This window comes from Sodiomyces alkalinus, assembly GCF_003711515.1.
Source record: "Sodiomyces alkalinus F11 unplaced genomic scaffold SODALscaffold_1, whole genome shotgun sequence".
NCBI lineage: Eukaryota > Fungi > Ascomycota > Sordariomycetes > Glomerellales > Plectosphaerellaceae > Sodiomyces > Sodiomyces alkalinus.
In genome coordinates this window covers 7,168,657-7,181,051 of record NW_021167079.1, presented here as the reverse complement: position 1 = coordinate 7,181,051, position 12,395 = coordinate 7,168,657, and the positions used below count along the sequence as shown (strand labels likewise).

The 12,395-nt window shown below is 55.6% G+C and overlaps 3 protein-coding genes across 3 annotated transcripts in view; all 3 read right to left on the bottom strand.

The window, feature by feature from the left end:
- SODALDRAFT_289897 (prenyltransferase) overlaps positions 1-1,193 on the bottom strand; it is a 2,497-nt gene extending 1,304 nt beyond the window's left edge. Inside the window, exons 1-2 of the mRNA XM_028608632.1 lie at positions 917-1,193; positions 46-699 (exon numbers count right to left, since the gene is read on the bottom strand). Of these exons, the coding sequence (XP_028471525.1) occupies positions 46-699; positions 917-968 (706 nt within the window). The 5' untranslated portion in view covers positions 969-1,193. The remainder of the gene's footprint in view (positions 1-45; positions 700-916) is intronic.
- Positions 1,194-2,032: 839 nt separating this feature from the next.
- Positions 2,033-3,726, bottom strand: SODALDRAFT_267478 (mevalonate kinase; the record flags this gene model as incomplete). The annotated part of the gene is made up of 2 exons (XM_028607553.1): positions 2,033-3,313; positions 3,475-3,726. 2 exons carry the CDS (start codon positions 3,724-3,726, stop codon positions 2,033-2,035), a joined length of 1,533 nt encoding a protein of 510 aa, XP_028471524.1.
- Positions 3,727-4,484: 758 nt separating this feature from the next.
- Positions 4,485-11,557, bottom strand: SODALDRAFT_375856 (hypothetical protein; the record flags this gene model as incomplete). The annotated part of the gene is made up of 9 exons (XM_028614773.1): positions 4,485-4,572; positions 4,813-4,936; positions 5,083-5,114; positions 5,259-5,350; positions 5,542-10,484; positions 10,573-10,689; positions 10,888-11,111; positions 11,276-11,342; positions 11,428-11,557. 9 exons carry the CDS (start codon positions 11,555-11,557, stop codon positions 4,485-4,487), a joined length of 5,817 nt encoding a protein of 1,938 aa, XP_028471523.1.
- Positions 11,558-12,395: the final 838 nt, after the last annotated feature.

Genomic DNA, 12,395 nt, shown 5'->3' with positions numbered 1-12,395 from the left:
CGAGAGACGGGAGAAGAAGGGGGGAAAAGTTCGGAGCTGACTGACCTTCAGCATAATCATCCGGGTAGGCAATAGCCGCCAGCGCCCCCTCAGGCTCATCAGCCGGAATCGGCGTCACATCATCCCACTCCGGGTCCTGGGCATAAGTCCCCATCTTCTCCCCATAAAGTTCGCTCTTTAACGCCGCCATCTCCTTCCTCCTCTGCCTATCTTCTTCGACTTCCTCCGGCGTGACGTCCTCGTGGGCAGCAGAATCGGAAGAGCCGGGGCGTGTCAACCGCAGGCCGGCGAGCTCGCGGCGCTGCACGAACCGGCTATGCAGGGCCTCGAGCGCAGCTAAGCGGGCCTGCTGGAGGGACCGCCGGTCAAAGTCCTCGGGGGAGAGCTCGCCGACGTCGCGCCCGTGGCGGTCGCGGCCCCAGGCGTGGTGTTGTTTCCGGGCGCGCGAGAGGCGGCGCACGGGGAGGGACTCCTTGCCGACCTGCTTCCAGAACTCGCGGTCGGACTTGTGGGAGAGGAGGACCTCCTTGGAGACGATGAGCGGGAGGAAGAAGGCGTTGGCCCAGGTCTGGCGCTCGGTCGGGGTGAGGCCGTGCAGGCCGACTTCCTCGCGGCGTTTCTCGCAGGGGTTGGTCTGGTAGTAGCGTTGGGCTGTCCGCTCGTTGGCCGTCTTGGGAGGTGGTGCTTCGGGCTCTTTGGCTGTGGAAAGAGTTAGAAGGAAAAGAAAGGAAAAGCTCAGAAGTAGACAGAATAGAACAGAGCAAGAGAGAAGAGACTCGGGGTGAGTGGAAAGGGACCGAGGGCAATGATAACAGGGGATGAAGAGCGTTGGGGGCCGGGTTATCGGCTAGGGAGGTGTCATACACCAACCGACAGAATGGGGGGCTCTCTACAGAACAATGGGGTAAGAACTTACTCTTACTGGCAGCTTCTTTTGCTTTGGAGCTTACTTTGGCCTTTGGGGGCATTTCTGCGGGCTAGACTTGCCGAAGAGAAAGATCGATGGAGGTGGGATAGGAGCTGAAAAAGGTGATGGCGGGGAGCTTTGGGCTTTGGTGGTGAAGGACCCCGCGAAAATCATACAAAAAGGTACGTATCTACGGGTAGTGCCCCACCTGCACACCCCCCGGGGGGGTTCGGATCAGGGAGCCCGGACCACCAAGCGGACCACCAAGCGGACCCCGGAATTCGTCTCCTTGGCTCCCTAGGACTTGTAGAACAATGTATTCGTGGGTGGAAGTGAAGAGAACAATACATCCTCATATGCACTAAGGTAGAGGCCAATTACCCGATTATAGACCTTCGTTTCCTCCTTGCCTTACAGGACGCCACTCATCTTCCTCAATGTATCCCTTGTCCTCATCAGAGCTGCAATGCTACGTGACTACGTCTTGGTAAGCACGTTGGTTGGCGAGTAATACCTCTATACCTTAGTCCAAGGCAAAGCCAGTTGAGTAATAACGGAATAGCAAGTAGAGTGCAGATGAGTGCTGCATGTTTTGCAATGCAATGCATCCATCTAATAAACACTAAAAAGTACGGAGGTAGTGATCAGCTAGTGTCCGAGGCAAATAAATAAGGTATGTAGTGATACAGTATCCCAGCCTGCCGAGAGGCCGTTGTCCTTCTTGCCCATGCGTATGTCAGGGCATTTTCCTAAACCCCCCCTTTCCCCTCCCTTTGCTCTTGGTTTTCCCTCTTCCGGTCCGTGGTGCAAAGAAAAAAGAAACCCGTAAAGAGGCAAGCTGGGCAAAAAAAAAAAAAAAAAAAAAAAAATCGAAAAGCAAAGAAAAGAAAATACACAAAAATAAAAGATAATAGAGGAAGAAGAAAAAAAGAGCTAGAGGGAAAAGAAGAAGAAGCAAAGAGAACCCACCTGGTTCTCGTTGGGGGCAAAGGTCGAAGAAACCCGGCCCAAGGCATCATGCTCCTCATCTCCCTCATCTCCTCACCTCCTCATCCGCTCATCCGTACATCCCACGCCACTCGCCTGTAAGCATCGCCATTAGGTCCGCGGGAGAAAGCCATGCCATCACTCATTCTCAACCCTCCAAAACTTCCAGCCCCCCCTCTCGCCCGTGCTGCCGTGTACGCCCACTAGCCGCTCCACGCCCTCGTTGCCCTCGGCATTGAGGAACTTCTCCAGGTCAATTTCCATGCCGCCGGCGTGATCCTCGTCCATGCCGTTCTTGAGCACAGCCGGCCACAGCACGCCGACGCCATCCCCCCCGAGCGTCATCTCAAATGTCCGGTACCCTTCCTCCTGGAGCTGGCCGTACAAGCGAACCAACTTGGCAGGGCCGATGCCCGGCCGGAGAAGCGTGATGGAGCACCCGCCGCCTCCGGCCCCCGTGAGCTTGGTCCAACCGATGCCCTCGTGGTCCACCAGCTCGCGGATGCGCTCCAGGCGCGGGTGCGACACGCCCAACGACACCAGCAAGCCGTGATTGATAGTCATGAGCTCGCCAATCTGGCGCAGGTTGTCCTCGTCCTCGGCATCAAAGTCGTCGCCCAGGAGCGTGTCCGCCGTTCCCGTGACCCGGTCAATGGCATCCAGGATGCTGCCCACGAGGTTCGGGTGCGTGTCGCGCAGCCGGGCCACTTTGGCCACTTCGTTCGCCGTCGACTTGGCCTGCATGGTATCGATGAGGAGCAGCGGGAGCTCCGGGAAATCCCACAGCGGTCGCACCGTCGGGGGCTTGGTGTAATCGGTGCGCTGAAACACCACGGCTTTGCCTTGCGTCGCGACGGTGTTGTCGACACCCGAGGGGTTGCCGTGGATGCACATTTCGTACACAAAGGCCCAGCGGTTGATGCGTTCGAGCTGCAGGAGGGCCTCCTCCGCAGGCTGGTCCGGGTGGGGGCCCGACAGCGTCCGCAGCTGCAGGAGCAGGGCGGCGGCCACGCACACCGCGATGGACGCACTGCTTCCGAGTCCAGCCCCGATAGGGATGGTAGATCGTAGCGTGTACAGGCAGCCCGGGAATGACTGGCTCCCGAGAGACAGGAACAGATAGAGGAAGCCAAGAGCGGCATTCTGGTGCACCTTGCGCGCCTCTCCCTGCTTGTGGGGTGATATGGTGGCGAGATAGGGCTGGAGGGCGGCGACGAGTTCGTCATCCAGCCCGGTCACGAGGCTGTAGTAGTATTTCTTCTTGGCCGGGCTGTGAAACAGCTCCCATGGCAGATCGTCGATGTTCCACGTGTGCTCGAGGCCGATGTCGGGGAAGCGGAGAGATATGGTCCTTCGAGACTTGGAGAGAGTGGTTACGTGTAGGTACGAGCGCATGGATATGGCAGCAGCAATCGCAGCCTGTAACGCGGTGTCAGTTGAGTCTTGTAAGGGAGCGGTACACAAGGACAATCGTACGGCCCTAGTAGGGGGAGAAAAAGAAAGAAAAGAAAAGGAAAAAAAGGGAAAAGGCGGGCAAGGAGGGGTAAAAGGTAGAGACGAGTCGGGTAGAGATTGCTCACCTTTCCATGGACAACCGCATGCTCCCCGAAGACAATGACCTTGCCCGGCGCAGAAACCATAAAGGTCGGGGCCATTGGGCTTGATGCCTTACGTTGAGCCTTCAGTCGATGGGCAAGCTGGGGGTTTCCATTCACATAGGCTGGGCCATTATTGCCATTAACAACGTTGCCGTTGCCATGAACGCCATGAACGCCATTAGCGTTGCTGCTGCCTCCCGAGCTGCCGTTGACCCCGTCCGCCATGTTCCTCATGTCCGATTCGCACCCATGCATGGATTCTCGCTGCTATATTGTCTTTCTCCACGGGTCAGGTTTGCCTAGTTATCGTGGATGGTTCTGATGCGTCGATCGGGCTGTCCTAGGCTGCGTCGCACGGGAAGTGATGGGTAGAAATAAAGGCAGCGAGTGGAATATGCGCGCAGAGGCTTTAAAGGATGATATGCACTCTCAGAGATAGTACGTTGAGGTACTCTGAGAGTAACGGACGTTAATATCAGTTGATGGAAGAGTGGGAGAAGAAAGGAAGAAAAAGAGGTAGAGAAGGAAAAAATGGAGGGATGAGAATGAGAAAACGTGAAAGAGCTGTTGGGATAGAGTAAAGGGGAAAGAGAGAAAGAACGACCGCGTGGTTGGTTTCTTTAAGCAATATCTGGGTATGATAGGAAGGAACGGAACTTTTTGGGAAGGGGGAAGGAAGTGAGGTAATGTGTATGGAAGGTATGCAGGTAATGGACGGGTAGCCATGGCAGTGGTACACGGCTACCCAGTGGTACGCGGTGGGAGGGGATGGGATAGGTAATACAAAGAATTTCATTAGGTGGGGGGGCTCACTATCGCAGGAGGGCTAGAAGGGGTACTGAATGTTGATAGGGAGGTACCTACATACATGTACTTCTAGAAAGATGGACTAATTAAGGGGCAAGAGCCTAAAGCCCGTCCATCACTTGATGAGAAGCCCACCTACCTTAGCTTATGCCGGATTGGGTACACGGTGGAAAATCTAAATGGCATCAGCTGACTCGGTCAAATCTGCCTGTTCTCCGTTCGGCGGGATACACCGCATCCGTAAATTTGGCTGCTATCTTGCCTACAGCCATGCTTGCATGCTGAGTTTCCGTTGTGTTTTGGTCCATCGAGTACGCAGTAATGACGGGGATACGGAGTACGAGTACAAATGACAAAGGACGAGGGACGAAGGACGAAGAACAAACAAACCGGCTCTCTTCTTACCGAGACATATCATGAGACCTGCCACACCATAAGATGCCGATAATTAAGGTCCCTACCATATTCCAAGTCCCGACTGAGTACCTTATCCATAGGATATCTACAGAGTACAATGTATAGACGTCAGTCTTCTCCCTGAACCGAGTTTGAGGGTCTTCCAAGGTTCCAAAGCCGAATCCCAGCAGAATGGATGAACGGACGAATCGGGTGGTGACAGGACCGGCAAACACCGAAACTACAGGGGTACAGCGTCGTTTTCCACGAGACTGTCGGTCCGCGGTCTGGGTGACCTACGCTACCACCTTTATCCGTAAGCTACCTAAGGTACCTATACCGTCCTTGGTAGTTGGTCAGCAGGACGGACTGTTTTGTTCGGCTCACCACCGCAAGGGTAATTCCCGTACAACTTCACGCTCAGTCATGTTCAGGCTGATATAATCTGTCTTGAATGGGATTGAATTAGTCTCGAGACATGTAAGTATGGTCTTTTGCTCAAGCCGGGACAAGATAACCAACACTCCTGTTTTTAGCAGGTTATTTTAAAGACGTTTGGACACTTGGTGTGAGGAGACAGCGTCCTCTCGTCCTCGAGATGTTTAGGGCGTATATGGATCTCAGAGTAAGAACAGCAAAGACGCCAGGCAGGCAACTGTAAGCAAGCAAAATCATCAACTTTTCATGGTATCATCCCTGGTAGCGCCGCGGATTGGTCCCGTATTCCCTAACCCCCGGCCATGAATGATGTCTAGGGTGTCCTGCCGCCCCCCGCCCCCTTCCTCTGCCCACTTAGCTACTGTTCCTCGAGCCGCTCCCTATTTACGCCCACTTGGAAAAGTCAACCGACTCGACGAGAGAATCAAGTCCGTTCGCAGGTGCTGCGTCTGCATCGTGCATCGTCGTCATCGTCGACGAGAGCAACGAGTTGCGCTGCGACACCTGCTCGCTCGTTCCCGTGAAGAATGTCGCCACCGATGACCGCCGGAGACTGCTGCCGAAACTATCGCGCACGCTGCTCCCCGGCCTGGACGACTCGGGCGCCGCTTGCGAGTGTGATGCCGCTCCGAGGATCCCTCCATGAGCCCCGAAAGCGGCCGCTGGCGATGACGGTGATGCGCTGCTGTTCAGGTGCCCGTGGCCGCCCAGTGCCGCCACTCCTTCCTGTGGCACCATACCGTTCGCCACCCTGGGCCCGTACTTCTCGCGCAGTCGTCGAATCTCGCGAAGTCGGTTGCGCCATGAGCTCACATTATCCGCCCCTCCTCGGTTGCTCCAGACGTGAGAGAAGACCGAGGCATTGAGGGCGAGAAGCCGCGTGGAGCTGGGGAGCGCCTTCAGAGATACCATCTTGGTTTCGGACGCCGGAGAAATGACCGGGAAGCCCGGCTTGCTCAGGAGCTGGACCTTGTAGAAAGGCATCCGCTTTTCCTTGCCCGGCGGAGGCGCTTCGCGGCTCGCCACGAACGACGCTCGCGACTCGGGCGTGATCACAATGTTGACGTAATTAAAATCGCTCGGGAACGTATCAAACTTGAACGGCAGGCCCGAATCGTTGAAGATGATGTTGACAAAGTCGTTCCCGATGTGCCTCTTCTTGTGGATGCACTGCGGATCCGTCTCCAGCCTCGTCGGCATCTGCGTCGTCACGTGGAACACCATCTCCGTTACCTTGTCGCGCCAGCAGAATGTGTACTGCCCATCAACGTCCGACGTCTTGTCCAGTCCCTGCGTATTGAACTTGGCATCCTTGAGTTCCGTGAGCGTGCCCAGGCCTTCCAGAAATGCCAGGTAATCGCTGCTTCCTGACACGTTGGCCAAGATCTCGGCTTCCTCCGTCTGGCCCTCCCCGACGTAGATCACGCCGACTTTGTGCCCATCCACCGTGGCGAGCCGGTCGAATACCCGGAGCGACCGTTGAACGGCATCGTCGTCGGGCAAGGGCACGGGCCGGAGCGCTTCGAACGTCTGGGGTATGGTCGTCATCAGTTGCACCATCAAGTGACTCGGGAGCACACTCTGATTTTGCCCAACATCTCTTGTCGCGTCCGGCGTGTTCTGGATCTGGTGAGCCGGGGGAGGTCGGAAGTTCTCCCGGATGATGTAGGACGACGTCCCTGACGGTTGCCGCTTGGTGATCTGCGCCCATCCCGTCGCCGTGGCTTGCTCGATCGCGACGATGCTGTTCCCCATCAACCACCTCCGAGTCTGGATGTCGCCAAACCGCTCCTTCGTGAATAGCGGGTCGGGACAGGATTCGCCCGCGTCGGCATAGGTCACACGCTGCATGAAGTCAATCGTCACCATAGCCTGCTCTTCTGCGCTGGGCATGGCGTCCACCTCGGTAAAGAGGTTCTTGGCGATCCAGCCGACATGGTTGGCACGATCCGGGAGTTTCAGAGCTAGGAACCAAAACGTGATGACGTGATGTGCCAGCGCATAAACATATTGCGGAAGGTCGTCCGTGGCACTTGGGTGGACGCCATCTGCGGCGTTCGGCGGCGTTAGGCCCGGCGTCGGCATGGGTGTTGTTGTTGCCGTCGGTGTCTCGCCGGCCCTTTGCGACTGCGTCTTGTCGCGCACGTACTGGAGGTACCTCATGCAGATACCAAAGACAATGCGGTACTCGTCTTCTCGGAAATTCACGTAGAGATTGTGCAGCCTGCTAAGGCCCGCCAGGAACTCGAGGATGTGCATGGCAACGTGGGGTTGCGTAATGATCTGGCTCATCTTCTGGAGCATCTGAACGAGGCACTTGCTCGTCGAGAGCGGCAGCTCGTGGCAGCAGATGGTCAACGCATGAATGCAGTACTTGGCGCACCTCTCCCAGGTCGATATCCCGTGCACAAAAGCACGGACAATCTCATCCTCTTGATCTTTCTGGAAATGCTCGTGGTAGCTCAAGATCATGGTCAGGCTGTGGAACAGGCAGATGGCCACGTCGGCGCGCCGTAATCCGGTGGCAATCGGCGCTTCCTGGAACGCGTTCAGGCGTATCTGCTCGCATAGAAGCCGGCGGAGGTCTTGCACCTGGGAAAGCGCCCCTCGGAAAAATGCATGATTGCTTAGTTGCGACGGGAGGTACACCAACACCATGCTGTAGACCTCCCAGTTCGCGCCGTGCTCGAAAATATGTATGACACTCTCGAGCCATGCTGCCACGTTGAGCGCTACTACCTGAGTCACGGGCTTCCCTGTGTCCGAAGCCTCGTCCGAGTTGGAAAGAAAGCGGTCTACAGGTGCAGAGTGCGACACCAAGACCGTACTAGCAATGCTGGAAGGGGGTTCCGGCAGGGCGCCCGAATCGGACAGGAGCCAGAGCGGCTTGTACGTCGGAGCAGGCTGTTTGTTGCCGCTAGCAGAGCGCAAAGCCTGTGTTCGGTCATGCGGACCAGCGTGGCTGAACGAGACGGCTCGTGATGATCGTGAAGGCGCCCCGTAGTCGGCCCTCGATGACCGGTTCGCCTGGCTGGCATCGCCGTTTTGTTTTCGCGCCATTGCGGCTTCGGTCCGGTGAAGACAGCTTGCGAGCCCGTCACATTCCGTATCCAGGGTGAGGAAGACGCACCCCGTCCAGTCGGCCCGAAGCCGGAAGAGAAGCTCCATCGCCAGGATTCGAGCGCTCGTCTTGCAGTGCGGTGCCCTGGCCACGTTAACCAGCACTTCGAAAAGTCGGCCACCCTTGACACCATCCGTATTCATGCAGCGCATGAAGAGCTTAACGTAACCTTTGGTCACGACGACGGATATTGTTTTCTCCGGATCGGGCGAGAGTCGATCCCCGTCGGGCGACGGCGCGGCAGCTATGGTTGATGGGTGTCCTGCCATGGGCACGGGCGAAACGAAACGGTCGTTCGCCACAACAGCTTCCAGAGTACAAATGATGTAGTTGAACAGTTCCAGGCCGGCGGCAACGGCAACGTCGACCGTAAGCGATACGAGCGCCTCCAAGATGGAAATATCGGTTTCCTCCGCGATCCCGCTTAGTGTGTCCTTGATGAGTCTCGGTACGCACTCCTCGCCCATGTCCTCGCCGACGAGTTCCATCATCTCATAAGCTTCCGTGATTAACTCCAGGGCGAGCAGTCGGATTTCCGAGCTTCGTCTCCGGTTGAAGAAGAAGCTTTGGCGTACCAAGGCAACGTGCTCCTCCCATTCGGGATCTGATGGGCAGCAGCACCTGAACTCCTGGAAATAAGCGAGGACGACGCGAACGGTGGAATCGGGTAGCAGCGTGTGCATGTCCTTCAGAAAGTCGATAACCACTTGGCGCGGAACAAATTCGGCCGTCTTATTCGTCATCAACTGCTCGAGCCGAGCGACGAGACGCAGCAGCTCACGTCTGATGGCGTCATCCGGTTGATCCGAATCGAAAGAGGTTGTCGAAATCGACATGGCATCTGCATCGACCAAAATGAAACCTGCGGCGGCAGAAGGGGGAGTCTTCTGGAAACAGTCGGCCGCGACGGCCAGCACGGCATTCCAGTCTTCCTCGACGATCAAGGGATGGAGTGTGCCGTCGCCCTTATCAAAAAGCGAGTTGATGAGTTTTAGGACGGCGCAGTGCACGCGACCCGAGGGAGTGCTCCGAACGGCGGCAGCTAATGCATCGACCAGGGGCGCAAACGGAATGGCCGGGTATGCTTTGTCCAGGCCCTTGGATAAGAGCTTCTCGATGACGGCCAGGGCGCCGCGAATATCCCTCGTTTGCTTGCCTCTGCTACTGCCATCGGCCGGGAGACTGGCGAGGAGGTCGAGCAGAACCCTCACAGTGGCGTGACCATGGTGGGATTTTAGCATGATGGTCAGGGTGTGCCAGGCCGGCTTGTGAAGGCCAGGGACCAGGCAGAAAATGGACGACATCAGGAGGACGCATTGCTTGAAGCTCTCGTCGGGCAGCGAGGCGAAGGTGAAGATGGTGTCGATGACGCCGATGCAAGCTTGAATGTGTTCTTCCACGTTGGTGCTCAGACAGATGGCGACGAGAACATTGACGAGCCCGGCCATGGTGGGCTCATCTGCCACACTGGAACTAAACTTGATGACATGAACGATGAATACAAAGAGTTGCTGGAGATTCTTCTCTTCTCCAGCCACCGATGCGCGCGATTTGCCGTTCTTCTTGGCCTCTCGACTGGCCTGCTTCCTCGCGACCCTGACGGCGCGGTAGGCTTCGTGTAGCCATCTTCGGAGGAGGGGGATGACCTCGTAGTCGAACCCTGAGAGGTCGCGACCGTTCTTGGTCAGATCAACCAGCGCGGCGAGTTGCAGATGGAAATCTTCCGGGTGCGCGGGGGCGGTTAGGGTTTGGAAGAACTCTTTCCGCTCGAGGTCGGTAGCCGACCCATGCTTGACACACTCTGTGAGCAGATCCCAACCGGCGGCTCGAGCAGAACCCGGCTTGGCAGCGTCGATGAGATCCTTCCCAGCATACCATATCTGGATAACGGGGCATAAGGGATATTCGGCGATGGCATATCGGAGCGAGTCGGCGGCGGCGATACGTTCGGGAAGAGAACCGGTCTTGAGTTGCTGCAAACTTGCGGTGTGGTCAAGGGACAGGCCAGAAATGCCTATTGTTATCGGAGGATGCACCATCGAGGAGACCGAGGTAGAAGGAGGAGACTGGAGGTTCGGCGGGGGAGATCTGGCCAGTCGGCCGCCGGTCAAGCCTTTGAAGACATTGGCAAGACCCCCCGGCCGGCTCGAGTCTGGAGATGAAGCGACATCTCCTGGCGAAGGAGGCATATGCTCGACTTGTCTCTCGGACTTGAACAAGCCTCGGGGTACTATAGAGCGGAACATGTCAGCACGTCAGCTTCGGGCGACGGCCCAGCTTCGAAGGTCTTATGGATGAGGCCAGAAAGACTCGTCAACTGTCTCCTTGGGGGGGGCAAGGCAATAAGAAGTCGACAGCAGTGTCCACCTCCAGACAGATCACCAGAGGCATCCGAGAGGTGATCGAGAGAAGGCTGTGCATGGACTCAATTTGGCCTGGCCTGTTCCCAGGAGGAGAAGAGAGAAAATAAAAACACAATAAAAGGAAGAGAAGAGAAGGTGGGACAAGTCGCACGCTAGATGGTGAAGGAGACTCACAGTAAATATGTTTACGGCATTAAGACGTGGTGCTAATTCGAAGGAAGGAGCAGTCGCTGACGAGTCGTAAGAAGGAGGCAGGGCTTAACAGGTTACCTGAGGGTGTGGAGCGTGCAGATTCTTTCGTTGTTAAGTGGCCGGTGGTCGAGTAGGAGGGCTGTGAGATACGAGATGCCTGGTCGGCCTTTCTGAAATGATCGTATACTTTCGTCAAAAGTGCGGGACGGTCACGGACAGCGATGGAGTAGGTGACGGAGACAACAGTTCGAGAAAGCAGTATGTAGTGATGGAAGAGTAAGGTAGAGTTCGCCAAGGCTGGGCTAGAAGCTCTGACGCATCCTACTGTACTATACCTAAGGTAAGAACGTCGAGGCAGCACAGGGTTCAAACATTGGGGGAGAGACCGAAATAGAGGGAGAGGAAAAAAAAGTCCCTGGACAAAATTAACACAAAGGAACAAGAACCATCCTATCAGCATCATCACCTTAGGTACCTCTGCTTCTGGGGCTTACAAGTGAGGACAGGGGTATCTTTGTGGGGAAGGTTGATAACTTCCAAGGTACAAAGTGGTATCTGCTGACCAAGGTATCAAGAGTGACGAGCACCTCACAGGTGACCAAAAGGGGGAAAGCACACCAAGTGGAACCAAACAGTGGAGGATATCGGGGGAAGTACCTGCATTGACCCGGATTCGATCGTCATCATGGAATATACGGCCGCCCTGGTTTGTGCTAACACCGCTCCACCCCGCTTCAAGGACGGACATCCTGTACCTACGTATTCCAATGTCCCCTGGATGCTTCAGGACATGAAGTTACCTATCCACATCGTAGCATTCTTGAGAATTTTACCCAGATTCTTGTTCATTTAAAGACCATGTATTTACTCAGTTCTCGTCTCTCAAAGAACATCAACCGACACGTTTGTCTCGATTAAATGGCGTACCAGAACAACTTCGGAAGAGACACGATTCGAGGATTATGTATGTACATATGATAGAAACAGGAAATCGGCGTAGCGGAAGGGTCATGGGGGTGGTCGTAGTCATGTCAGGTGTCAAGCCACCTTGGGCTGACCCATTGGCTGACCAAACCGCAGCTGATCAACCTGTCTCGTAATATTGTTTTTCCGACAAATTGGAAACTCTCATTGGGAAATCGAAAGGCAACACAAAACCACATTCTGGGAACAAGTCAAATAGCAAGACAGAAGGGCAGAGGGAAGAATTTTTTTCCACCAGGTCATTTTGCAGGTAACGAGATACTGCATATATTCCTGTATATGTCTTGCGTCGAATAGTAGAGGGTTGGGTTTACCGGTACGCCCAGATAACTGCATCAAAGTAGAGTTATGTACCCATATCCCTAGCGCGACCTGGTCTACAATCAGGGATCTGATTAAGAGTACAGATACTCCGTACAAAGACCTACGTGTACAACATACGAACGAGGAATCGCATTGTAAGGTATCCGTACTTCCTACCTATGGAGGTACCGATTCGTATAGTAGCTTCTCTCGGTGCAGAGTACGACGTCCTTGCCAGGCTATCGCGCAACAAACTCTGCCTTAGCTTCAGTACGGAATCGTTCTCGTACCTAGGTAGT